We start from the raw sequence: 27,874 nt of genomic DNA, 5'->3' as shown, positions 1-27,874 counted from the left end.
TTGGAGTTTGCCAAAATGCACCTAAAGGACTCTCAGACCATGAGAAACAAGATTCTCTGGTCTGATAAAATCAACATTGAACTCTTTGGCCTGAATGCCAAGCGTCACGTCTGGAGGAAACCTGGCACCTAAAGGACTCTCAGACCATGAGAAACAACATTCTCTGGTCTGATAAAATCAACATTGAACTCTTTGGCTGAATGCCAAGTGTCACGTCTGGAGGAAACCTGTATTCTAATGGACTCTCATACCATGAGAAACAAGATTCTCTGGTCTGATAAAAGCAACATTGAACTCTGGCCTGAATGCCAAACGTCACATCTGGAGGAAACCTGGCACCATCACTACGGTGTATCATGCTGTGGGGATGTTTTTAAGCTGTAGGGACTGGGAGACTGGTCAGGATCGAGGGAAAGATAAATGTAGAAAGTACAGAGATCCTTGATGAAAACCTGCTCCAGAGCACTCAGGTACTCAGACCGGGGTGAAGGTTCACCTTCCAACAGGACAACGACCCTAAGCATACATAGTATATATAGTACTGAGCCAAGATAATGCAGGAGTGGCTTTCAGGACAAGTCTCAATGTCCTTGAGTGGCCCAACCAGAGGCCAGACTTGAACTCGATTGAACATCTCTGGAGACCTGAAAATAGCTGTCCAGCGACGCTCCCCATCCAACCTGACAGAGCTTGGGAGGATCTGCAGAGAAGAATGGGAGAAACTCCCCAAATACAGGTGTGCCAAGCCTGAAGACTCAAGGCTGTAATCGTTGCCAAAGGTGCTTCAACAAAGTACTAAGTAAAGGGTCTGAATACTTATCTAAACGCGATATTTCAGTTTTTGCTTTGTCATTATGGGGTATTGTGTGTAGATTGATGAAGGGGGTCAATTGAATCAATTTTAGAATAAGGCTGTAACGTAACAAAATGTGGAAAAAGTCAAGGGGTCTGAACACTTTCCGAATGCACTTTACATTAATTCTAGCTTTGTGTAAGTAATTTGTAAAAATGTCAACTCGAGAAAAGTAACAGCCAAGGGACACCGCACTGTACGCATCTGATGTTGGAGAAGCTTTCACTGAAAAACACTAGGTTCTATTGGCTAAATAACTCTCCATGTGATTGCAGGTGATGTAAAGCTATAGCAAGTGAGTTTCTTCAATAAAGAAATGTATGCTCAAAGGCTGCATTCAAATCTAACAATACAGCTCCAACTATCTTAATATGCATTTCTTTTAACCAATCATCTGAAGTCTGAGTCAGTGCAGTACAAGTTCAGTGCCCTTCTCTATATGAATGCTGAAAGTTAGTTAACTTCGCTGAAAAACAGCCTTACATTTGGTCCATTTTTTTCAGTTTACTAAGAACAGGGAGCAAACTGAATGGGTGGCTGTTCGAGCCAGCAAAGGGTGCTTAACTATTTTTAGGCAGTGGAATGACTAGCTTCCTTCTATGCCTGTGGACACACTCCTTTAGGCTTTGGTGAAAGATAGCGCACAGAGGTGGCAACATCTCTGTTAAGTGTTTTGACATGGATATAACTATATTAGATTTGCAATCAATATTGACAAGGCTGGTCAAGTTACTAACGCAGGTATCAAGTGAAATGAGGCCCAGTCATCGGTAAATCAAACTGACAACTTCAGGAATGAACAGGAGAAATAAACACTAAATCGAGACTTTAAAAAAATGTCAAAAGATGTTTATTTCATAACTATAAGAAAAGCTGGAGCATAACAGAAGTTACAAAACTGCTTTAGTACTTTCTATGCAGCTGAAACAAAAAGTTCAACACAAATGACATATTCTGAGATGGTCCTTCACAGGCTGCAGACTTGATGGTCAACTCAATCCTCCCAGTTTACGGCCAAACAAATTTCCTAATTTGTCTTTTCCCGATTCCTTCTACATGCATTGGAGAAGATTCTTGGTCACTCCCATCAAACTCCTCGTTTGAGTTTTGAAAATTAAAGACATGGAATTGAGGAAAGACAAATTGACAAAGAAACAATGTAATCACTTTCCAGATGGCTTCTTCTAGAAGACCCAACAAACCAACTAGTCTCTAGCCTAACGCTTCTGCATCCTCTGGCGTTTGAAAGCCTTGTGTTTGTTCTTCTTCACTACTTTAGCTGCAGGAGCCTCCAGCTCAATGTGGACTGGCCTCTCCTCAGCCGGCGTGGCAAACACGTCATCCGTCACGTCCCTGGTCACCACCTCCTTGTTCTCCGTCCTCTTCAGCTTCTGGAGCTCCTTGACCATCTGTTTCTCCCTCATTTTGGAGGCGGTGGCCATGCGGATCACACGCCGGCGCTAAGGGGAGATAGAGACAATGAATTACTCTGGGACAGTGATTAGTTATGGTCTTCCTAGTCTCAATATTAGTGATCAGATGCCCGGTGCTGTGGGGAGGGGAGACAGAACAACAATGAACCAATCTGATCTAGAAAAACGTAACCATAATAATTCAAGACTGCCCATCAACAGTACGCAGTCTCACTAAGTGATCAGCCACCAGTACTGTGGGGGAGAGTTTTAGTTCATTGTTGTTCTATACCTACTGAAGATAAAGGTTTGATCTACCAGTGATGTAGGGAGGGAAGTCCACTAGGAATCAAATGAAATATTACCGTGTTCGGAGACTCGAAGTGTGGGTTCTCGAAGAGTGTGGGGCCGCCGAAGCTCCCCTGGAATATTTTGATGAGGTTCAGGACGAAGCGAGGTCCAATTTCTACCATCGATGCATCTTCCTCAATGATCTGTGGGACACAGAAATAAGTCAAAACATATGTTGCGCTAATAACTTTCGCCATTCAAGAACATTACTTCTCAATCAATCAGGGAGTGTTACAACGCGCTGTTCGAAATGACCAGAGAATATTATACTCCACATACTGTATAATGGAAAGGGGAGCAAGTTAGTTAAACTCACCTGATAGTTTCTGAACCATATCCTGTTGTCTGTTATGGTGAACGTGAAGACATGGTCCACAAAGGGCTGGCTCCTGGGGTGGTACTGGGGAGTTGAAAATGTCTACAAAAACAACGCAAAAACTCACTTCTGAACTGATCACAACGTCACAAGAAAAGCAAAACAACTAATAATGGTAATTGCATTGTAATTTTTGGGACCAAATATTTCTGCGGTAATGATAACGAAACTAACCTGGATGAAGAGCTCCTTCAGCAGTGCATAATGAGGCTCCTTGTCAAATTGCTGTTGGGTTGAAAATAAATAGAAACATGAATTCATTAACTTCTTATGGCTGGGTGGCAGTATTGAGTAGCTTGGATGAATAAGGTGCCCAGAGTAAACTAAGATATGCATATTATTAGTAGATTTGGATAGAAAACACTCTGAAGAAGTTTCTAAAACTGTTTGAATGATGTCTGTGAGTATAACAGAATGCATATGGCAGGCAAAAACCTGAGAAAAAAAACCCAACCAGGAAGTGGGAAATCTGAGTTTGTAGTTTTTCAAGTCTTGGCCTATCCAATAGTGTCTGTGGGGTCATATTGCACTTCCTAAGGCTTCCACTAGATGTCAACAGTCTTTAGAACCTTGTTTGAGGCTTCTACTGTGAAGTGGGGGAGAATAAGAGCTGATTGAGTGAGAGATCTGCCAAATGGGCATGAGCTTCAGTCATGCGCACGCCCGTGAGAGGTAGCTGAGTTCCATTGCATTTCTAAAGACAAAGGAATTCTCCGGTTGAAATCTTATTGAAGATTTATGATAAAAACATCCTAAAGATTGATTCTATACATCGTTTGACATGTTTCTACGAACTGTAATGGAATTTGAGTTTTCGTCTGACCTGCGCGTCGTGAATTTGGATTTGTGAACTGAAGGCTCGAACAAAATGGAGGTATTTGGACATAAAGGATGGACTTTATCGAACAAAACAAACATTTATTCTGGAACTGGGATTCCTGGGAGTGCATTCTGATGAAGATCATCAAAGGTAAGTGAATATTTATAATGCTATTTCTGACTTCTGTTGACTCCAACATGGCGGATGGCTTGTTTTTGTGTCTGAGCGCCGTACTCAGATTATTGCATGGTGTGCTTTTTCGGTAAAGCTTTTTTGAAATCTGACACAGCGGTTACATTAAGGAGAAGTTTATCTAAAGTTCCATGCATAACACTTGTATTTTCATCAACATTTATGATGAGTATTTCTGTAAATTGATGTGGCTCTCTGCAAAATCACCGGATGTTTTGAAAGCAAAACATTACTGAACATAACGCACCAATATAAACTGAGGTTTCTGGATATAAATATGAACTTTATTGAACAAAACATACATGTATTGTGCAACATGAAGTCCTATGACTGTCATCTGATGAAAATCAAAGTTTAGTGAATCATTTTCTCTATTTCTGCTTTTTGTGACTCCTCTCTTTGGCTGGAAAAATGGCTGTGTTTTTCTGACTAGTTGCTGACCTAACATAATCGTTTAGTGTGCTTTCGTAGTAAAGCCTTTTTGAAATCGTCACTGTGGTGAGATTAACAACAAGTTTATCTTTAAAATGGTGTAAAATACTTGTATGTTTGAGGAATTTTAATTATGAGATATCTGTTTGAATTTGGCGCCCTGCACTTTCACTGGCTGTTGTCATATCGATCCCGTTACCGGGATTCCAGCCATAAGAAGTTAAACAGTATCCCCGTACATCTTGATGGTGAGGCCCATATGAATTAGTTTCAAGAGTATTCTGTAACACTATGGGGTGGTGTCCCAGACTCTGATTAGGATATTCTCAAAGTATTTTGCATTTTAATCCAGGACTAGGCATAAAATCTGTGTCTGGGAATCATGTTGCCGTTGACCGAAACTGCAATACTCACAGGATCAAATGACAGCAGTGGTCTGGATCCCTTCAGACAGTTCCCCGTCATTTTGAGTTCGGCGAGTGTGTGGACTACCGGAAGAGTAAAAAATGATGAAGCTGTAGCCCGTGGTCATTATTCTATTCCATCATAGTCATTCAGCAGACGCTCTTATCCAGAGCAATTAGGGTTTAAGTGCCTCAACTCAGGGATTATGCTCTTAACCACTAGGCTACCTGCCGCTATTTGATACCAACAGCTGTTTAACCACTGTTACTTGATTGTGACAAATGCAAAATGTAGTCAATTCATGTCATTTCACACAAACTCGGGCGATGACACTCACCATTCTGAACCAAGAACTTTGCAGATGGTCCGTGGGGAACATTTGCAACCCTATAAAAAAAGTGACTGAAATCATTAGGTTTTAAAGGTGACGTTTCCATAGACATGTCAAGTGACAGGAAGCCATGTCAGGGGAAAGGAATATAATGCTTTTGTGTGTGTTGCTGAGAGGATTTGTTGTTAACTTTGACACTCACCACATATAGAGATCCTGCTTCTTCTTTGCTTCAAAGAATATGCATTTGTTGCAGTTCTTGATTTCACACACCTCGTTTATGACGAAGAGTTTGTCCTTTCTGTCCATTTTTGTGTCTGTAAGAGTAAGGTCAAGTCTCCTGGGTTATAGCCAACTACATATATTGATCAATATCACCAAACCACTGAAATAAGAAAATACAAACATGTAAAACGGAACAAACTGAAGCAGTATTTGGGCAGGGGAGATTAATATGATGTATTCTGTAGGCCAGTTAGCTTCATTTCCCCCATTAGACAGCTCTGCAAGCATCATGTCAAAATATGTTCGTTTCTCACCAAATATGGAGTTTAGCAGAGCAACTGTCATCATTTACTAACGTCACACCCCGGTATGCAAAATCCCAAATTGGTCTTAATAATAAAAAATAAAAAGTAGACGCAAACCGAAAACATTTGTCTGGAAAGAAGCTAGCGTTTTTGACCAAGTATGCATGAGCCAAATCCACCTCACTCATTACTGCCACGCACAGGTTGGCTTAGCCTTTGATCATGACCTCAGTTCCATTGCACATAAGTCAGTGAACAAAAGAGTCTTCTGTACGGGGGAGATTTGTTAACCTGTTATGGATAGGGGGCAGTATTTTCACGGCCGGATAAAAAAACGTACCCGATTTAATCTGTTTATTACTCCTGCCCAGAAACTAGAATATGCATATAATTGTTTGATTTGGACAGAAAACACCCTAAAGTTTCTAAAACTGTTTGAATGGCGTCTGTGAGTATAACAGAACTCATATGGCAGGCGAAAACCTGAGAAGATTCCAAACAGAAAGTGCCCTCTCTGACCATTTCTTGGCCTTCTTTAGCCTCTTTATTGAAAACAGAGGATCTCTGCTGTAACGTGACACTTTCTAAGGCTCCCATAGGCTCTCAGAAGGCGCCAGAACGTTGAATGATGACTTTGCAGTCTCTGGCTGAAAAACAGTAGCGCATTTGGATAGTGGTCGATCTGAGAACAATGAGACGGGCGTGCACGTGAAGAGTCCATTTTACATTTTCAGTCTTTGAACGAAAACAACGACTCCCGGTCGGAATATTATCGCTATTTTATGAGAAAAATCGCATAAAAGTTGATTTTAAACAGCGTTTGACATGCTTCGAAGTACAGCAATGGAATATTTTGATTTTTTTTGTCACGATACGCGCGTCACCCTTCGGATAGTGGCTTGAACGCACAAACAAAACGCCGCTATTTGGATATAACTATGGATTATTTGGAACCAAACCAACATTTGTTGTTGAAGTAGAAGTCCTGGGAGTGCATTCTGACGAAGAACAGCAAAGGTAATCTAATTTTTCTTATAGTAAATCTGAGTTTGGTGAGTACCAAACTTGGTGGGTGTCAAAATAGCTAGCCTGTGATGGCCGGGCTATCTACTCAGAATATTGCAAAATGTGCTTTCACCGAAAAGCTATTTTAAAATCGGACACCGCGATTGCATAAAGGAGTTCTGTATCTATAATACTTAAAATAATTATGTTTTTTGTGAACGTTTATCGTGAGTAATTTAGTAAATTCACCGGAAGTGTTCGGTGGGAATGCTAGTTCTGAACGTCACATGCTAATGTAAAAAGCTGTTTTTTGATGTGAATATGAACTTGATTGAACAAAACATGCATGTATTGTATAACATAATGTCCTAGGAGTGTCATCTGATGAAGATCAAAGGTTAGTGCTGCATTTAGCTGTGGTTTTGGTTTTTGTGACATATATGCTTGCTTTGAAAATGGCTGTGTGATTATTTTTGGCAGGGTACTCTCCTGACAATCTAATGTTTTGCTTTCGTTGTAAAGCCTTTTTGAAATCGGACAGTGTGGTTAGATAAAGGAGAGTCTTGTCTTTAAAATGGTGTAAAATAGTCATATGTTTGAAAAATTGAAGTTTTCGGATTTTCGAGGAGTTTGTATTTCGCGCCACGCCCTATCATTGGATATTGGAGTGGTGTTCCGCTAGCGGAACGTCTAGATGTAAGAAGTTAAGAGCCCTGACGTTCAGTCCAAACATTAGCACACATTACATTAAAACTAAAACACACCTTTATAGGGTTAGTGTTCCCACACATCCATATGGCCATGTTACAGAACATGTTTACGGGAGACAGAGGGACCACCTGTGTTAATTTAGCTATCTAGCATGCTCTGAACAACTGTAACGGAAGACGACCACCAAAAATATTGTTGGCTGCAACTGTGATCAAACCGGTTGAAACAGTGTACAGTAAGTGTATATTTAGCATTTGTGAAATTATTTGAAAGTAAAGGGCCTTGTGTTTCTACAACCGCAACGCAATTTGGAATAGATTCACGTTTAGATGGCGTATTTGGCTGCCAGAGCAAGTCTACCTCTGAAGATATTATATAAAGAAGGTCCTTGGACCATACGGTGTAAAGGTAGGCTCCTTAAGAGTACATCAGGCAACGGTCAGCTGATCTAGCAATACAGTGTCCCGAAAGATCATTGATTTTCTAATCTACAACAGTGTATGAACGTCATACCAAACACATTGTTTCAGACGTACTACACACAAGGCAATACTATTTCATGTAAGGAGATTAAGTAGATAACAGTCTACGTTCACACACTGATCTTCCCGAAGAGGGTTCAAAAACAATACATTGATTATTTCCAAACAATAAATGTTTTCGGATACCTGCAAATGTTTTATTTTGATATATTTTTTGGAAGTGTACTGAACAAAAATATAAACTCAATATGTTAAGTGTTGGTCCCATGTTTCATGAGCTGAAATAAAAGATCCCAGAAATATTCCATACTCACAAAAAGCTAATTTCTCTCAAAGGTTGCACACAAACTTTTTACATCCCTGTTAGTAAACATTTCTGCCAAAAATAATGAATCCATCTGACAGGTGTGGCATATCAAGAAGCTGATTAAACAGCGTGATAATTACACTGGTGCACCTTGTGCTGGGGACAATAAAAGGCCAATAAAATGTGCAGTGTTGTCACACAACGCCACAGATGTCTCAAGTTGAGGAAATATGTAATTGGCATGTTGACTGCAGGAATACCCCCCAGAGGTGTTGCCAGATAATTGAATGTTCATTTCTGTACCATAAGCAGCCTCCATTGTTGTTTTAGAGTATTTGGCAGTACGTCTGACCAGCCTCACAACCTCAGACCGCGTGTAACCACACCAGCCCTGGACCTCCACTTCCGACTTCTTCACCTGTGGGATCGTCTCAGACCAGCCATCTGATGAAACTGAGGATTATTTGTGTCTGTAATAAAGGCCTTTTGTTGGGGGGGGGAAACTCATTCTGATTGGTTGAGCATGGCTCCCCAGTGTGTGGTCCTTGCACCTAAGTAGATGGGCCTATGCCCTCCCAGGCCCACCCATGGCTGCTCCCCTTCCCAGTCATGTGAAATCCATAGATTAAGGCCTAATTAATTTATTTCAATTGACTGATTTCCGTATTAACTGTAACTCTGTAAAATCATTGGAATTGTTGCGTTTATATTTTTGTTCAGTATACATACCATGTGTGACCGGAGTCCATATTGTTTGTTGCTCAGCGAAACGCCATATTTGATGAGTAATGAACGTATTTTGACATTATAATGCTTGCAGAGATGTCTACTGGGAAAAATGTATTACATACTGGTACAGCAACAGACCTGCTTTCGTGTGTGGCATCATTGTCCTGAGGTCCTGCATCAGATGTCGTGTTCTGAAGTTGATGCCCCTTGAAGAGAATACAAGAACTCGCTCTTTGTTTTTCCACTTACCCTGGAAATCAAAATCCAATTAATCAACACATTGTTTCATACACGATCTCTACAGTCATGTAACATTACAGTCCATGTTGTTATGTCGTTTTTATACAAGACAAATATGTAACGTTTGCTAGCTAACTTTACAAGTCAACGAAGTGGCTAGCAATTTCATGTTTGACACACACTTACCATTGACACGGGTGCTGGGACGCTGATTTCCTTGTTCTGTTCCATCTCTGTAGTTTGGGGTTCATTTCCATTTTCTACCAATTTAACTTTCTTTGCTTTTCCACCTGGACCCTTTCCTCCACGTTTTCTCTTGAGCGCCGACATTTTGATTTCTGACACGCAGGCTCAGAACCGTAAGAACAGAGCGAGGCAACACGCGGGCGAGCAGGACATTTACAACAGACGCCACCTGGCGACGCGGAGTTGTACTGCGAGAACAGACAACATGCTGCTAGTCGAAAGTGGTAGCGCCAGTTTTACAGTGGTAGCACGGGGGCCAGTTTTACAGTGGTAGCTTAAGTGGTAGAGCCAGTTTTACAGTGGTAGCTTAAGTGGTAGAGACAGTTTTACAGTGGTAGCTTAAGTGGTAGCGCCAGTTTTACAGTGGTAGCTTAAGTGGTAGCGCGTTTTACAGTGGTAGCGCCAGTTTTACACTGGTGGCTTAAGTTTAAGTGGTAGCGCGTTTTACAGTGGTAGCTTAAGTGGTAGCGCCAGTTTTACATTTATTGTCAATACTAATATGTTGAAATATTTATCAAAAGTGAAGGAATAGTTTCATTATATAAATATTGTTTAAAGTTCCTTGTGAACTTCTAAACAATGGGAGAGCAGCATTCATTCACTGAAAACAAACCAAAAAACAAATTGAGAAAAACTATTAGCAATTCATTATTTTCACTTTAAAATGAACATGTACCAGAGCCAACACTATTTACAAATAACAGTCACGGAATACAATCCAAATAACACAGTCACAGAATACAATCCGAATAACACAGTCACGGAATTCAATCCAAATAACGCAGTCACGGAATACAATCCAAATTACAGGGCCAAGTGAAAAATAGCAAATATTGCTTTAGAATAACATCTAAAACATTTGAGCCTCATATTCTTGTCCAAAAATATTCCTATTCTCTCTACTCCTCTTCCACTTCCTCATCTGGACAGCAGTAGTATTCCACAAAGCAGATCTGTCCATCATCATTCCTAACCAAGTACTGCAAAGACAGGAACCCTCGGTCATCTGTCCTCACCGAGACCTTACAGGATAGAGCCAAGGCCTTGGTGGACGGCTTCAGTAGAGACATCTTGTACCTGACAAAGAGGACATCAGCAAAGTGACAATCCAGTTAGCATGTACTTCAAAACCATAATTATCCCAGTGAAAGCCATACCCTCAAAGAGTGACCGGCCAGCAAAAACATAAATAACTGAGTAAATTAATTCCATGTTCACATTTCTTGATTTCTTGGAAATGCAGGAATCTGTAGTGCCACACTTCCCGAATATCCAAATACATGATGATAATACAGTATTTAGAAGATTAATGTACCTGTTAGTCTGAGTCTTTGTGCACTGAAACAGCTCCATCATGTCAGAATCCTTTGGGTAATCATAATGGGCATTCCCAGAATTCCCAAAGGTAGACAACCTAAACATGAAAACAGATAGAGAGAAGAAAGGTTAACAATGGCAAGATGATACTCTGCAACCATCATCCTGTAGCTGTAATGACCTCTGTACAACAACCAGCGAACTTGTCAAGACTATCCAGCCTTTTGGTGGAATGGCCAAAAGGTCTTGGACAGACTGCTGGAAACAGAGACTACAGTTAAGAGTCCTTAATTCGCTACAATACAATGCCATTTTGAGATTTCCTCATTTAAAAAAAACCCAAAACAATTTGTTTAGTAGAAAACAAAACAAGTATTGCACCTAAAGTATGGCTGACTGGGAGACATGGTGATCTGCAGGACCTCACTGGTCATGTCCAGCTCAGAGAAGGCCTCCTTCAGACTCTCTGACTGCAGGATGACTTTATTAGTCACATTGGTGCTGCAGAACTCAAAGTCTATGGGCTCCTCTGGCTCCTGGGTGTTGATCTTACACACCGTCACCACACCACCCTCCTCTAGGAACAGGGTCAGGGGGTAGCCGTAACCGTTGTAGCACATCCGCAAGGCAGTGGCCACTCCTTCAACAAAAAGTAGACAAGACGTTAGTTACTCCCAGTAGCTTTAATCGTGTTTTTAGTTTCACATTTTAGAATGAAAGGTGAGGCTGTGACTCTCTCCTAGAATAAAAAGCAGATGATTTTATTAAGGTTAAAATAATGTAGTTTTGACCTGCAAAGTCTTCACCAGATTGTTTTGTAAATCACCCAGGAGAAATCTGAAAGGATATCAAGAAGACAGTCTTCTTCATTACCTGGTACTGTACTTCCCCCAAAGATGGTGAGACAGTCCAGAAGAACGGTCAGGTTGACCTGAAACCCCACTGAGTCCTCTCTGATGGTAAACTCCTGGAAGATCTCAGCCTGGAAAAGAATGACAACATTAACGAGACATGACAACACAGCCCATCTAAAGGTTAATGACTCATAATTTGTGTATGTTGATATTCCTGCACTAACCTGAATGAAGGCATTGGCTTGCAGACATTTAGAGTCCTCCACAGTGACTTTCAACCCGTTTGGTGTGGCATTGAAAATTGCATGATCTTTGAAGGTGATGGCTTTCAAGATGTTGGACAGATTCCGGACATTGTCCAGACTAGCTACAAGGACGTAGTTGTCACCTCCAGTCTGAGACTGAGTAGACAAGGGCATTTTCTATCTGAAATAAACAAAATCAACAACAATCAAAGGAGGAAAGCAAACTACAGTAGCTAGCTAGATGATTGAAATCGAGATTAGCTAAAGTTAACATAACTAGCTAGCCATTCTAGCTGTCAGTCCACTTCAGCCGGCTAACGTTACGATAAATCTGATCTGCAAGCGTTAACTTTATATAACCAGTAACGCTGTGTCACACTCACACAATTGTCACTCGTTTTAGAAGATTAATCTTGATATATCAAAGTCTGTTGACGTTTTTAAAGAATCGCGCCATCTGAGATTTCTTAACAATACTTTACTTCCGGGTGTTCTTCTTCGGTGGTACATGACCTGTCTCAAAGCCAATTGCAATATAATTTAACGATTTCGCCCCTTCTGTTTGGAGGTGTTTAAACAACTTAGTTTTCCAGACAGTACCTTGTCCATTATTGAGGTGTGTATGCATACACAAAAAGAAACACACCGCAACCGGGAGACCCAGCGGGTTTGGCCGGCTGGGATGTCCATGTCCCATCGCGCTCTAGCGACTCCTTGTGGCGGGCAGGGAAGCTGACCTTAGATGGCTAGCTGTACAGCGGTGCGCCTGGCTTCCGGGTTATTTAAAAAAATAAAACTTTATTTAACTAGGCAAGTCAGTTAAGAACAAAATCTTATTTATAATGACCTAGCAATGACGGTTAAGCAATCAGTGTGTCAAGCGATGGGACAAGACTTGTAACTACCAATTGGATATAAGAAATTGGCGAGAAAAAGGGGTAAAAAGTACAAAAGTAATGATAATAATACTTTAAAGTACTACTTAAGTAGTTTTCTTGGGTATCTATACTTTACTATTTATATTTTTGACAGCTTTTACTTTTACTCCACTACAGTCCTAAATAAAATAATGTACTTTTTACTCCATACATTTTCTCTGACACCCAAAATTACTCGTTACATTTCGAAAGTTTAGCAGGCCAGGAAAATGGTCCGATTCACGCACTTTTCAAGAGAATATCCCTGGTCATGCCTACTGCCTCTAATCTGACGGACTCACTAAACACAAATGCTTCGTTGGTAAAATATTGTGTAAATGTTGGAGTGTGCCCCTGGCTACCCGTAATTCAAAAATTAACAAATACAATCGTTCGGTCTGGTTTTTTTAATATAAGGAATGTGAAATTATTTATACTTTTACTTTTGATACTTAAGTATATTTACAACCAAATACTTTTACTCAAGTAGTATTTTACTGGGTGACTTTCACTTGAGTAATTTTCTATTTAGGTATCTTTACTGTTTACTCTAGTATGACAATTGGGTACTTTTTCCACCACGGAGTATAATTTAGCATTACACAAAATACGACACTGACAATCAGAGTAGTTGTAGGGCTGAGCAGGTTAGATATTCCCGTAATCTGCCACTAGATGGCCAAGTGTTACTGCTGATCGATATTTTGAGTGTAGCAGGTGTTCACGACTAGGGTGAAAGTCCGTTTCTGCTCTCTTGCCAATTCCTAATGGCATGACGATACTGAGTTGGCTAGAGGGCAGAAACAGACCGGCACCTGGCTATTGTTGATGAAAGTTACTTGAGAAGGAGACCAAGTCAAGACGCTGGACCAGGTGGATTCAGTATATAGTAAGGCTGTTTATTATGAGACAAAGATATTTGGCTGAGCGTGCACGGACTCGTTCGTTTAGCTCTTAGGGAACTAGCAGAAGAGAGAGCCCCGAAAACATAGTGTGCGTTTTATTTATACAATGAATTAACAGTGTGTTGACGTAGGTTGAGTCTAGTAGGTCCGCTCTCCTGACTGGTCGATGAGTGGAGGGACGGTCCATTCTCCGGGAGTGTCGACTTCCCATTGGCCCTTGGCAGTGTCCTTTGTCCTCGGAGTCCAACACCCCCAAGTGTGTGTGTGTGTGTGTCTGCTATGTCGTGTCTGGGTAGTTGCGATAGGTATGGGGTGTTGTTTTTTACACCAGTGGTCAGTTCGTGTGGCTAGTGCGCTTCCTGTTTTGTCATGTTATGTGAGTGCTTAAGTCAGCCAATTGTCTCTGAGTGTGCTCGTGATTGGTATCAGTTGGTTGCCCAATATGTCTCTGGAGCCCTGCTGTGCACCGCTGCAAAGCATGTCGTGCAAATGCCCTCCTTATACATCACTAGGTAAAAAGTTAGATTATCTTTATTACACTATCAATAATCTCACCTAAAGGGTAGCTAGCCTTCTAATTATTATTACACTAGGTTACTATGCATCTGTTACATTGTCTTTGCCATATCAGTGCAGATGCCAGGCTGTAAACCGGGGTGTGGAGACAGACCTCTAACTCAGACCAGTATATGGGGGCCTAGCCTACCAGTAGGTGCTACTTAATAATTCAACCAGAGAATCTGTTCCTGTGGAGTATTGCTGCTTTGATGTCATCATGATAGAAAGTATTTGGATGCGAAATGGATGTCTGAGCGCAGCTGTTGTGAAGTTTCACTGTGACTCTCCTTTATAGCCTAAATGTCACAAAGACCTGACACTGATATGAACCACAGACATATCTGAACTGCATTCAAACCACTGAAATATCAAATGTCTGAACTGTACTTCACTGCCCTCAAATGTGGCCAATGAATGAACACAGTGTGATAGACAATAAGGCAACATCAAGTTCCACCATCAAGTTCCGTTTAATACAATTTTCTTCTCCCACATTGTCATATGATTAACACATGGAATTAAACATTTCAGTGATAAGAGTTTAACTGACCACATAATGACAGAGAATACATATGTGTCGGCAAAAATACAGGAATCTGAATCATCAATAGGCTACAAAACTGCATTTATTCAGCAATCTGAACCTATTGAAAGGCACTATGGAGTGGAGAGTGGAGTTTAGAGGTTACATTTGCGTCTGTACATCTTTGTACTGACACAATTTACTCATCTCTAGTTACTCTGGCAAAGCACTGGTAGTGATATTATGTACTGTAATGGCAAAACAAAGAGATCAACTCTAATTTTGATTCAGAAATCAATGTGGATATATTCTAGAGTCTAGACATACCGGTAATATAGTCATCTAAATAAAACAAAACAAACCTTATATTCCTATACTTTAAAACATATTAATCTAAAAAAAAAAACATTCATTCTCATCTGTAACAGCTACCCACTGTGAAAGACAGATGGACACTGCTACCACAGTAGAGAAAGAAAGTGCGAACTTCAAAGGTAGACTGTCGATCACTGAGGGAAGATCTGACACTGTGGAGATATCTGACACTGGAGATATCTGACACTGTGGAGATATGACACTGCATGCCACCACTCAGTCACAGAGATTCTTCTGCTTTCACTGGGAATGCAGAGTAGACCCTCCCAAGAGCAAAGTCAACTGATCTGCCCAGACCCCATTCAGTCAGTCAGTAAGGGGGAGACTAAGGCCTATGCTAAAGCCTGTATGAAGGGCCTGTAACATTATAGAATATCTTTGATGCACCACAACAGGTGAACACTGCAGAACCGAAGCCGGAGGTTGAAGCCTTGCTTCAGGCGTCGAACGGCGAGAATAGTGCCATGTCACGTCATGATGTGGCATTTTTGGACCAAGGTCAGGTAGTGTCACCTGGGCTGAAGCCTGTCTTAGGAGCCAATAACAGTGGAGCTCAGGTGACCTCAGAGAGCACCTTGACCCTCACAGCTTTCCTATAGGAGGAGAGATACATACTGTAGAGAATGCAGATTAGCAATACCTTACACTCATTACCTTCTGCCCCTAGGAAGCTACAACAGGTGGAGGAATCGGACACTGTAAAACAAAGTGTTTTAAAATGTCATCAATCCCACGTTTAGGTAAGTTATTATGAAAGACAAACAGCACTTCAAAATGTTTTAGACTTAGGTGTTACTCCCGGGCAGTAAACCCTAGCTAGGTAGTAATGTAATCATTGTTTTGAACCCTTAGACCAAGGTTCCCCAACTCCTTCTTTGTCTACTGTAGTAGAAGTGTCTACTGTAGTAGTAGTAGTAGTAGTAGTAGAAGTGTCTACTGTAGTAGAAGTGTTTACTGTAGTAGAAGTGTCTACTGTAGTAGAAATCTTACAAAAAAATACCCCCAAAAATTAACATAATTTCAAACCTAGTTTGTATACGATCACGTATGAGTGGGAATACCTTGCAACAGATTTCCAAAATTAAAATCACTTGGAGCTGGTGCAATTAATTTGCTGGTGTTTTCAAAGTGATTGTATACAAATGTAGGTTTGAAATTGTATTTTTTGGGGTATTTTTTGTAAGATTGTATTTTATTTTTTTGCAAACAATTCAAAACATACACATACAAACGACATCACACAAACATGAACGACATCACACCTGCCCAGACCCACATGCCCACACCCCCCCCCCATCTTCGTCGCCCGCAATCACTCTCCGCCACATGGCCTCAAACTGCCTTCGCCCACGCACTTTCAACATCTAGATGATAAAGCATTTCCATTGTGCCAACGACGGAGGATTGGTTCATTTCCAGTTAAGTATACACTTTTGGAAGATGACTGACGAGAAAGGTATCATGCAACCAGTCGAGTATCTCACTGCACCCTCATATGCCATGTCTTGAAATATGCAGCCAGCCAGAATAAAAGTACATTTACATTGTAATGATTGTTTTAGACAAATATATCTGTTTGGGCTTCTTGAGATCAATTTTGCAGTCTACAAATGATCTGTAATTATGTTCTGATCCCCTGACCATCTACTCAACAAAAAAATTGTCCCGCAGCTGAATCTAGTTGATGATCCTTGCCCCGAGACACGTACAATGTTGAACCAGGAAACAACCACATTTTTGGTCCGTTTTAAATAGTTAACTATTTTTGAACCGTGTAGAAGTATGGGGCATTCACAGTGCTCTAAGATATTAGATAAGGAGAGCACATCAAACCACTCCCCCTTGGCCCCGGCCCTAAACAGACATGCAGAGCCATCAAAATTTGGCACGCAAAGTTAAAAAGCATGGGTGAGTTCAGGGTGGCTTCTACATCATGTGCGTCATGTAATATTTCATGCACACGCTCAGGCAGCGTTATGAAACTTTTATCAAATGTATTTTCAACATTATTGAAAAAAAGTTAGTCATATATTTTTAATTGCACTGCAGTTTCTGACACACAAAACACCCCAATCTAAGTTCACTACTTTCCCAATGATTTGGTGCTTAGTGAATATAAACCTACCCATGCTCTTTTCCACCTCTTTAGCAGTTTTTCATGTTCTGAGAGGGCACTCCTCCATTGGCTCATATCTCTGGATGGAATACTGTCTTCATCTGTTCATCAGAAACAAAAGTTACTGTATTTGACACTGTTACTGTTTCAGTACGTTTTCTTCCATTTGGTGCCTATTGAGCATGATGACCCAGTTCTCTTGATTCAACTGATATTACAGTAGGCAATAATGTAATATCAGTTGAAAACTTACTCTATTTGACAATTGACTACTGTAATATCAGTTGAATCAAGAGAACTGGGTCATCATGCTCAATAGGCACCAAATGGAAGAAAACGTACTGAAACAGTAAAATAATTAACACCTGGACTTGCAAACCATTTACCATTGTGTGCCCTAATGAACACAACCCTGGTAATGTAAGCGTTTGCCTGTGGGTGTATTCATTACGCAGATTCTGTTGCAAAACATTTCTTAAACGGAAGCAAATGGAACGAAAACAGGAGGGACCTACCTGTATTTTTCCAATAGAAACTCAATTTATTTGTTGCAAAATGCAACGTTTAGCTAATGATTACACCTCTGTCCTTGTTAATAAGATTTGCGTTGGCATTGATTTTCTAGGACCTACTGCATCATTTGACAAGGACTTATTCATAGGATTCATTCAACATGCAGGCAGGAGCTTATGGAGAGAGAGGGGAGCGATATAAAGATGTAGCTATCCCAGCCATCTATAATCACTACCTCTACTGAGGATGTTGAGGTCCACTTTAGACGTGTCATTTCCTGCGCTGGACGCAGCGACACATTGGTAGCTGGAGTCCTTGACCAGGGCCCTCTCTCTCACCCAGCTGCTCACCAGCACCTCTCCATGGGGGTCCCCCCGGACCAAGGGGTGGCGGTACTCTGTGATGGGCGTCTCCAGGTGGGCCCCGTTCACCTGCCAGTGAATTTGGAGATCACTGGGACCTGAGGGACATAATGGGACTTCATATGGACTTTGGTTGGAGAGTCTCTATTGTGAACATGCTTTTTAGTCCAGGGCTTCATCTCTGTCCAGGAAACCGGCCCTGTTTCTCCAGCTAAGCTCCTTAGCCACTTAATAAAAGAGCAATGCTATAGTACTGACATACTATTCTGATTCAGTGTTTCAGCCCAAACTGAGAGGAAGCAGATCAATTAAAGTCTGCTTTACTGAAGGTTTTATTTCCGTAAACCAGGTGTGTGTTTTGGCACATTAAAATTGATGTTGAGGCACGTCAAGTCTAAGCTCTCACCCCAAACAAACTCCTGGGTTCGCGATCATAGAAATACCTGACAGATCTGATTCCAACAGATCCTCAGCACTGAAAGGACTTATCATTCCGCACATCATTTACAGTGTTCAGATTCTAATACAGTAGCATATATTAGTGTGAACCACTTCACTGTAAATACTGCATAGGATCACGTGTGCAGATCTGAGTCCAAATAGATGTACTCCTTTTGTGCGTCAGCATATTTGAAACATTCAGTCGTGATTGAGGGAAAACTTAATTTGTGGCGAGGTGAATGACTGTTGTGCAAGGTTCTCCGATGGCCTTTTCATTCGTTTCAAAAGATCACATTCAGTCAATTCATTTTTCAATGTATGCAATTTTAATCTTTCAAAAAGGTCATAAAGACTAAAACTTTAATAAAATCAGAAGCTCGTCTTCTTACATTTCCTGTTCGTGTGTATAAAAGTAACCTAGTTAGCTTGGTTTGCACATGTTAGCATTATGACAGTTAAACCAGTAGGCTAAACGTTCAAAACATTTGAAATCAGGATGTATTAAACCTCCCTACGAACAGTAGCCCCAGAATGTCTATGGATATATGAACATCTTCAAAAAGTATATTCCATATATACACAAATATATACACTGTACAGGCACAAGTTCTAGTATTAGATAGTATTGAAACTCAATAATTGACACAGAGCTTAAAAAGTACCAAAAACAGTCCTTTGTTCTTATAAAGACCTCTCTCGCCTCGTTTCAAATTAAATATCAGTCTCAGATTTCCCAATAACACAATATACAAAATGGTGCAAGTTTATATTTAAAGAAATTATGGAACTAAAACCTTTGAGACAACTTGATCAATCAAATACATATTTCAGTGAGCTGATCTACTGTACCTTATCAATACAAAAACATCTAACTTTTCATCACATTATTGTACCGTCATCTATCGTATTTTAAAGGGGTCAGAATAGCACATGGCTCAAGAAACACACTTGTTTTGAGGATGTGAACACATCCCAGGTTAGGGTAGAAAGGTAGGTAGGTATGTAGGGGGTTGGTTGATGTGTGTCTGAGGGGAGAAGGCCACATGCAAGGTGTGGAGTGAGAGAGAGAGAGAGAGAGAGAGAGAGAGAGAGAGAGAGAGAGAGAGAGAGAGAGAGAGAGAGAGAGAGAGAGAGAGAGAGAGAGAGAGAGAGAGAGAGAGAGACACACATAGGTCACAACAGGCACCACTCACCCAAGGCCAGACAGAAGAGTAGGAAGGCCTCCTGAGCCTGAACCCCCCAAGCCTGGTCTTGGAGGGATGGGGGCAGCAGGCACACCCCTATCCCCTCAGAGGAGGTGGAGGAAGGAGGGAGAGAGGGACTACTTCCCGAGGTGGACAGGGATGAGGAAGTGTCAACAGGAGAGAGAGGAGGAACAGCAGAGGAGGCGGCTGTGAGGGAGAGAGGGAGGAGGTGGGGAGAGCCGAAGGAGAGAAAGGAGAGTTCTCTAAGGACAACAGCCAGGCAGTAAGAGAAATGTGCGAAACAGAGACACAGGAAGGGAGGCTATAGGTCTAACTTTTAAAGAGGCTTTGTGAAACCAATAAAACCATAGAAATGAAAGAAGAAAAAAAACATTACTACACTAAAATGAGAACATACTAATACAGGTCTGACATTTATCACTAAATAATCAGAATCTTTAAAGAGTAAAACGTAAAGCTTCATTCAATAAAAAAAAACATCTGATTACTTCCAGTGCCAATGTTCTAAGGACAAAGAAAACAGAAATGCTTTACAATATTTCACCTTTTCATTTTACAAAGCATCTAACATTAGAGAAGCTTAATCTGGACTCAAACTGTACATACTGACATGACCAGTGGGGAAAACTAACCAACACAGGTTAATATGGAGAAAGATCATGTCTAGTAAATATGACCCCAGAGTTCACGTGTCTTCGTACCATTGGAATTGTGGATTCACAGGAGATGAAGAGAGAGTTAGAATAGAGCCGTGTATCTCTGGAGAGGTCTGTGCTCTTCAGACAGCAGTGGTTTGAGTGTCCAGCATTTCCCATCGTCGTCATCTAGTGAGTCACGTTCACTCACTTCAGCATTTTGCTTTCTTCTGTCGCCGTATAAAAACAGGATTACCAAAACCCACATCCTCTTTTTCATAAAACATCTGATGATTACCAAAACCACATCCTCCTTTCATAAAACATCTGATGATTACCAAAACCACATCCTCTTTTCATAAAACATCTGATGATTACCAAAACCACATCCTCCTTTCATAAAACATCTGATGATTACCAAAACCACGTCCTCCTTTCATAAAACATCTGATGATTACCAAAACCACATCCTCCTTTCATAAAACATCTGATGATTACCAAAACCACATCCTCCTTTCATAAAACATCTGATGATTACCAAAACCACATCCTCCTTTCATAAAACATCTGATGATTACCAAAACCACATCCTCCTTTCATAAAACATCTGATGATTACCAAAACCACATCCTCCTTTCATAAAACATCTGATGATTACCAAAACCACATCCTCCTTTCATAAAACATCTGATGATTACCAAAACCACGTCCTCCTTTCATAAAACATCTGATGATTACCAAAACCACGTCCTCCTTTCATAAAACATCTGATGATTACCAAAACCACATCCTCCTTTCATAAAACATCTGATGATTACCAAAACCACATCCTCCTTTCATAAAACATCTGATGATTACCAAAACCACATCCTCCTTTCATAAAACATCTGATGATTACCAAAACCACATCCTCTTTTCATAAAACATCTGATGATTACCAAAACCACATCCTCCTTTCATAAAACATCTGATGATTACCAAAACCACATCCTCCTTTCATAAAACATCTGATGATTACCAAAACCACATCCTCCTTTCATAAAACATCTGATGATTACCAAAACCACATCCTCCTTTCATAAAACATCTGATGATTACCAAAACCACATCCTCCTTTCATAAAACATCTGATGATTACCAAAACCACATCCTCCTTTCATAAAACATCTGATGATTACCAAAACCACATCCTCCTTTCATAAAACATCTGATGATTACCAAAACCACATCCTCTTTTCATAAAACATCTGATGATTACCAAAACCACATCCTCCTTTCATAAAACATCTGATGATTACCAAAACCACATCCTCTTTTCATAAAACATCTGATGATTACCAAAACCACATCCTCCTTTCATAAAACATCTGATGATTACCAAAACCACATCCTCTTTTCATAAAACATCTGATGATTACCAAAACCACATCCTCCTTTCATAAAACATCTGATGATTACCAAAACCACATCCTCCTTTCATAAAACATCTGATGATTACCAAAACCACATCCTCCTTTCATAAAACATCTGATGATTACCAAAACCACATCCTCCTTTCATAAAACATCTGATGATTACCAAAACCACATCCTCTTTTCATAAAACATCTGATGATTACCAAAACCACATCCTCCTTTCATAAAACATCTGATGATTACCAAAACCACATCCTCCTTTCATAAAACATCTGATGATTACCAAAACCACATCCTCCTTTCATAAAACATCTGATGATTACCAAAACCACATCCTCCTTTCATAAAACATCTGATGATTACCAAAACCACATCCTCCTTTCATAAAACATCTGATGATTACCAAAACCACATCCTCCTTTCATAAAACATCTGATGATTACCAAAACCACATCCTCTTTTCATAAAACATCTGATGATTACCAAAACCACATCCTCCTTTCATAAAACATCTGATGATTACCAAAACCACATCCTCTTTTCATAAAACATCTGATGATTACCAAAACCACATCCTCCTTTCATAAAACATCTGATGATTACCAAAACCACATCCTCCTTTCATAAAACATCTGATGATTACCAAAACCACGTCCTCCTTTCATAAAACATCTGATGATTACCAAAACCACATCCTCCTTTCATAAAACATCTGATGATTACCAAAACCACATCCTCCTTTCATAAAACATCTGATGATTACCAAAACCACATCCTCCTTTCATAAAACATCTGATGATTACCAAAACCACATCCTCTTTTCATAAAACGGGATGATTACCAAAACCACATCCTCCTTTCATAAAACATCTGATGATTACCAAAACCACGTCCTCTTTTCATAAAACGAGATGATTACCAAAACCACGTCCTCCTTTCATAAAACATCTGATGATTACCAAAACCACATCCTCTTTTCATAAAACATCTGATGATTACCAAAACCACATCCTCTTTTCATAAAATATCTGATGATTACCAAAACCACATCCTCCTTTCATAAAACGGGATGATTACCAAAACCACATCCTCTTTTCATAAAACATCTGATGATTACCAAAACCACATCCTCTTTTCATAAAACATCTGATGATTACCAAAACCACATCCTCTTTTCATAAAATATCTGATGATTACCAAAACCAAGTTCTCCTTTCATAAAATGGATGATGATGCCTCATAGGCTTAATCTGACCCAGGGCCCTCCTCGGTCTTTAAACTTGTCCTTGTCAAACATGTAAGGAATGAGACTAGATTGAAGTGATAATGCCCTCAAGCCGGTGTTCGGAGGATATATTGGCATGGGTGTTGTTTGGCCCGAGACGAAGTAGAAAACCTTGCCAATATAACCTCCAAACACTGGCTTGAGGGCATTGTCACTTTTATACTACGGATTACCAACACATTCAAATAATGATTTACATAGTTTAATTAAAAACATTATTTTGATGAATTTATTCATACCATTTCATCCTTCCACAAAATATAGTCCCGACACAAATCTAGGGTTGCTATCCAAGCCGGCTGGTCGTTTGTTCTATTGGTTCTATTGGCATACTGGCTGGCAACGGTTTTATCCCTTGCTAGCTAGCTGGCTGGCTCGCTAACTTACAGTCACGTCAAAAAGAGCAGCCAGAATAACAACAAACTAGCTGCATTTGCTTAAGCTGTTTTCTAGTGACATTTATTTGGATACATCCGGATACATCCATAACAATGAGCTAGTGAGGCACGATTTCGCCAGGCATAGAACATGTGCTCTCTCGTCAGGACACTGTTGTTCAGAGGAGCGAGTCAACAACACAGCTACCACAATCACTTCAAACTGAAGCTGGAAAGACTGCAAACTAGCTGCACTTGGTTTAGTTCTACCTGTTTTCTATTTACATTTCTTTGTATACATCCATAAAAATGACGCTGATTCATGATTTTGACTGGCTGAGAAAAGCTGCCTGCCTGTCTCATCCCGACACATTCATTACCATGGGACAGCTGGAGATCCAATTTCAATACTGAAACAGTGTTGCAAATGTCAGAGAGAGACCGACTACTGAAAACCAATTGCTAGTCTTAAAGAAATGGTTGATAATGTCGAGATGCTTTTTATAGTGGCTGGGCTGATGAAAAAGTGGATTGTGCAGTCAGATGGAACAGAGTAAATAGGCATTTCAACGTTATAGCATTAGCCGGTGGTAACTTGTGGAATCGACACCGGTTGGAATGCGGTTTTAATCAATCAGCGTCCAGGATTAGACCCACCCACTGTATAAATATCTATAGATCTCATATCAGTCGTACCACACCTTTTCCGTCAGTCAGTCACTGGCAACCAGTGGTTGTCTGTTTATCGACATACCTTTTTCTAACCACCACCAGAGAACAAGGCATAGAGCGAACTAACAAACCGTCCCTGAGAATTTACAGATCCTCCTAGAGGTTCTAGAGGAGATCCTCCTAGAGGTTCTAGAGGAGATCCTCCTAGAGGTTCTAGAGGAGATCCTCCTAGAGGTTCTAGAGGAGATCCTCCTAGAGGTTCTAGAGGAGATCCTCCTAGAGGTTCTAGAGGAGATCCTCCTAGAGGTTCTAGAGGAGATCCTCCTATAGGTTCTAGAGGAGACCGTCTATAGGTTCTAGAGGAGACCGTCCTATAGGTTCTAGAGAAGATGGTCTATAGGTTCTAGAGGAGATGTCCTATAGGTCCTAGAGGAGATGGTCCTATAGGTCCTAGAGGAGATGGTCTATAGGTTCTAGAGAAGATGGTCTATAGGTTCTAGAGAAGATGGTCTATAGGTTCTAGAGGAGATCGTCTATAGGTTCTAGAGAAGATGGTCTATAGGTTCTAGAGGAGATCGTTCTATAGGTTCTAGAGGAGATCGTTCTATAGGTTCTAGAGGAGATCGTCCTATAGGTTCTAGAGAAGATGGTCTATAGGTTCTAGAGGAGATGTCCTATAGGTTCTAGAGGAGATCGTCCTATAGGTTCTAGAGATCATGCTAGAGGTTCTAGAGGAGATCGTCCTAGAGGTTCTAGAGGAGATCGTCCTAGAGGTTCTAGAGGAGATCGTCCTAGAGGTTCTAGAGAAGATGGTCTATAGGTTCTAGAGAAGATGGTCTATAGGTTCTAGAGGAGATCATCCTATAGGTTCTAGAGAAGATGGTCTAGAGGTTCTAGAGAAGATGGTCTAGAGGTTCTAGAGAAGATGGTACTATAAGTTGAGATGGAAAGCAGCTGACCTACTACGTCAAATAGCCTTATTCACTGAATATTCAGAAAAATACAACAAACAAGTTATGTTTTAACAGCCTTAGAAGAAGAAGTTCCCATGTTATGTTTTAACAACGTTAAAAGAAGAAGCTCCCCGCATTGTACAAAAAAATAACTAAAAAGGCTCCAATTTGGAAAACAAGTTAACTTACCAATTTGGTAAACAATGTTTCCAATTTGGAATAAAAATCAGCGTTTCTTGCTGGAAAAATGTAGAGCGAGATGGTTACAGGTTTGCACAGAGATTAGGCTAGGATTTTAATATTTAGTTAGTAGGTCCTACATTTGATTGATTTTGGGGTAGCCAGAGTGAGTAAGAGAATCTCTGACGGCAAGCGGGATGTTTGTGACTTGACCTCGTAATAACTGAAGTAATCTGCCTCCGTCTGTCCTTCTGAAAGAGAGGTGGCCACTGAGCTTATGTATAACACACAGGTTTGTATGTATAGGCCCACTATGTGGAGAGAGCCAGCAAGGGAGAAGACCCCTATAAATAACAAGCCTTAATATTCTTGCACTAGTAAAAAGTGAAGCTGAGATGTGCAACTTTTAGTACGGTGATGCTTCTTGATCTGCGTCTGCATATTCAATAGGCTGTGAGTCACAGTCCACGTCAAAGGGCTTCTCTTTAGAAGGACTGTCTTCTCCCCCGTAGCTGCGAGAGGGGATCTTGCCGTTGCTACACTCTGGCTCGGTCTCGTAGCCGGTGTCTCTCAGGGCTCGGAGCTGTACCCCGTTCTGAGTCAGACGGATCTGATCCTTTACGTCCAGCTTGTCTACTGTGACAGGCTCCATGAGGCCGGCCTCGCAGGCTAAATACTCAGGCTGGGGCTTCTTCTGGCTTCCCAGCAGAGCCGCACGAAGACGAAGACACGGCCCTGGTAGGTATTGCATGTAACAGTTGTAGACCAGGGCAGCCAGGAAGAGGAGGAAGAACAGGAGGAAGAGGAAGAGGAAAGTACTGCTGTTGTCGTGTTGGAGGTACTCTGTCGCAGGGTCCCGGGTCTCTGGGAGCGGGACGGCGCTGGAGCTGGGGGGAAGGAGCTTGGGCTGGAGCCTGGCGGTGCTGCTGCTGGGGGGCTTGGTTAGTGATGACGAAGCGCTGTGAGTGGGTGGTGGTGAGGTGAGGGCAGTGGAGTTGGGAGGGGCTGAAGTTAGTGGGAGGGGTCTCACGGTGTTACCGTTATTACCTTCAGTGGCAGCGGTGGACTGGTGGTGGGGGTGAGCGGAGCTGAGGGTGCTGGCGGTCTGAGGGGGGTGGCCTCGCGGTGAAGGCCTCCTGGGGCCATCCAGGTCTAGGACATACCCAGCCAGGAGGCGGCTGAAGTTCTTCCCTGCAACAGGGGCCCACTCCAGTGACCAGCACTCGTAAAGGCCGTGGTCCTCTGGGGCCACGCTGTAAATGAGCAGGCCCGTCTCACCCATCAGGTGGAACTTGGAGGCCTCGGTCATTGTGCTGCTGTTCTGCTTCCAGATCACCACGGCCAGGTTAGACTGAACCAGGCATGGCAGCTCAGCTGAGCTCCCTGGTTTAACTGTCACACGCTGGTAGTTCTCCACGGAGAGTCCTGGCGCTGCGAGGAGAGGAGAGGAGTTTACTCTCTGAAGAGGGCTGGGGTTACTAGATCTGTCCTGAACTTCCTTGCTGTTTTTTAATGCTGTGCTTAATGTGAAATCTCTGGTAAGTAAGATGTTTATATAGCAATTAAACTTGAACTAAAGCGATATAAAGGCATTCCTAAATGAGCGTATTTGTTTACTGTTAGCATTGCAGCCAGGCTCTATGCCAAGAGCTAGTCAGTATGCAGAGACTTTGTTGACGTTAAAACACAGCGGTACAGACCTGAGGGACACTTGTCTGCATCACCGTTAAGGCTCTGGATCAAGTTCCTGAAAAACAAAACAGAACAGACATTAGGTAGACATACATCAGGGTCGACACTTTCAGGCTTGTAGTCGGAGAAACAGGATGGACTGGGTTACACTGAGGCAGTAAAAACACGTAGGTTTTGCATTGTGCTGATAATCCTAATAATAAAAGGAGTGTTACCGGTGTGTGAGGCCCTGGGTGTGGAAGATGTTGACACAGGTGGAAGAGTCTGGGTCCCAGGCACAGTAAGGGTCCCGGGTCAAGATACAGTCTGAACAGGATGGGTACTTGTCACAGAACGCAGTAGGAGACTGCACCACGCCCGAGTCAGAGCCAGCGTACAGGGACCTCGTCTGTGAACACAACCACACACATAGGTCTGTGATGGTAGCTGAATACCGTGTAACTGACAGTTATGGCTAAAAACCATCATGAAAATAAAATAACTGTCAAATACATTTAAAATAGGCCTACATTCATTTTGGGGTACTTATTTAATAATTAACTCTATTTTAATGTAGATAAACTTCATCTAATAGCAGGAGTGTTTACTAATGATTATAAGGGATTGTTTTGCAAACTTAGTCTGTCTACATCTTCTCTTTCCAATTGTCGTTTCACGCTCCAGCAGCTAATCCGCTAGTTGTGTGGGGCTGTCAAAGCGCTAGCCTATAGGCTATGGCACTTCAGTACATTTTTTAAAAATATATGTGTACTTCTTTTTATACAAGGCACGTTTTCATTGCTTGCTAGTAAATAAATGAAAATCGGTATTTTTTTAATAGTGTGACTATTCTTTAATTATTCAACAGCAGTTAATATGGTTGTTCTGGCTCTGAGGCCTATAATGCGCCAATGTGTCAATTGTGTCAATCCT

General features: G+C 41.2%; 3 protein-coding genes across 8 annotated transcripts in view; all 3 read right to left on the bottom strand.

Annotated features, from left to right (window-relative positions):
• Positions 1–1,685: 1,685 nt before the first annotated feature.
• brix1 (biogenesis of ribosomes BRX1) lies at positions 1,686–9,516 on the bottom strand. The gene is given in 9 exon segments (NM_001141400.2): positions 1,686–2,313; positions 2,631–2,759; positions 2,933–3,034; positions 3,167–3,217; positions 4,851–4,924; positions 5,179–5,228; positions 5,375–5,489; positions 9,075–9,186; positions 9,363–9,516. Coding segments are annotated over 9 exon segments (1,020 nt in total). The 5' UTR covers positions 9,507–9,516; the 3' UTR covers positions 1,686–2,070.
• Positions 9,517–10,061: 545 nt separating this feature from the next.
• Positions 10,062–12,313, bottom strand: rad1 (RAD1 homolog (S. pombe)). The gene is given in 6 exon segments (NM_001141832.1): positions 10,062–10,499; positions 10,738–10,836; positions 11,121–11,379; positions 11,613–11,721; positions 11,818–12,019; positions 12,222–12,313. Coding segments are annotated over 5 exon segments (840 nt in total). The 5' UTR covers positions 12,013–12,019; positions 12,222–12,313; the 3' UTR covers positions 10,062–10,321.
• A 2,356-nt stretch (positions 12,314–14,669) lies between these two features.
• Positions 14,670–27,874, bottom strand: part of sema4d (sema domain, immunoglobulin domain (Ig), transmembrane domain (TM) and short cytoplasmic domain, (semaphorin) 4D) — a 100,928-nt gene continuing 87,723 nt past the window's right edge. For 4 of the 6 annotated variants that reach the window (XM_014138876.3, XM_014138872.3, XM_014138875.3 and 1 more), the window contains 3 exons: positions 27,178–27,350; positions 26,971–27,017; positions 18,852–26,701 (listed from right to left, as the gene is read on the bottom strand). In XM_014138876.3, the coding sequence (XP_013994351.1) occupies positions 25,677–26,701; positions 26,971–27,017; positions 27,178–27,350 (1,245 nt within the window). In that variant the 3' untranslated portion in view covers positions 18,852–25,676. Of the gene's footprint in view, positions 15,710–17,241; positions 17,334–17,980; positions 18,206–18,851; positions 26,702–26,970; positions 27,018–27,177; positions 27,351–27,874 lie in introns of those variants that run through there. The other 2 variants (XM_014138877.3, XM_014138879.3) reach the window with 2 other exon arrangements.

The sequence above is a fragment of the Salmo salar genome, chromosome 13 (assembly GCF_965601325.2).
Source record: "Salmo salar chromosome 13, fSalSal1, whole genome shotgun sequence".
Classification (NCBI taxonomy): Eukaryota; Metazoa; Chordata; class Actinopteri; order Salmoniformes; family Salmonidae; genus Salmo; species Salmo salar.
This window is presented reverse-complemented; position numbering and strand designations above follow the sequence as displayed.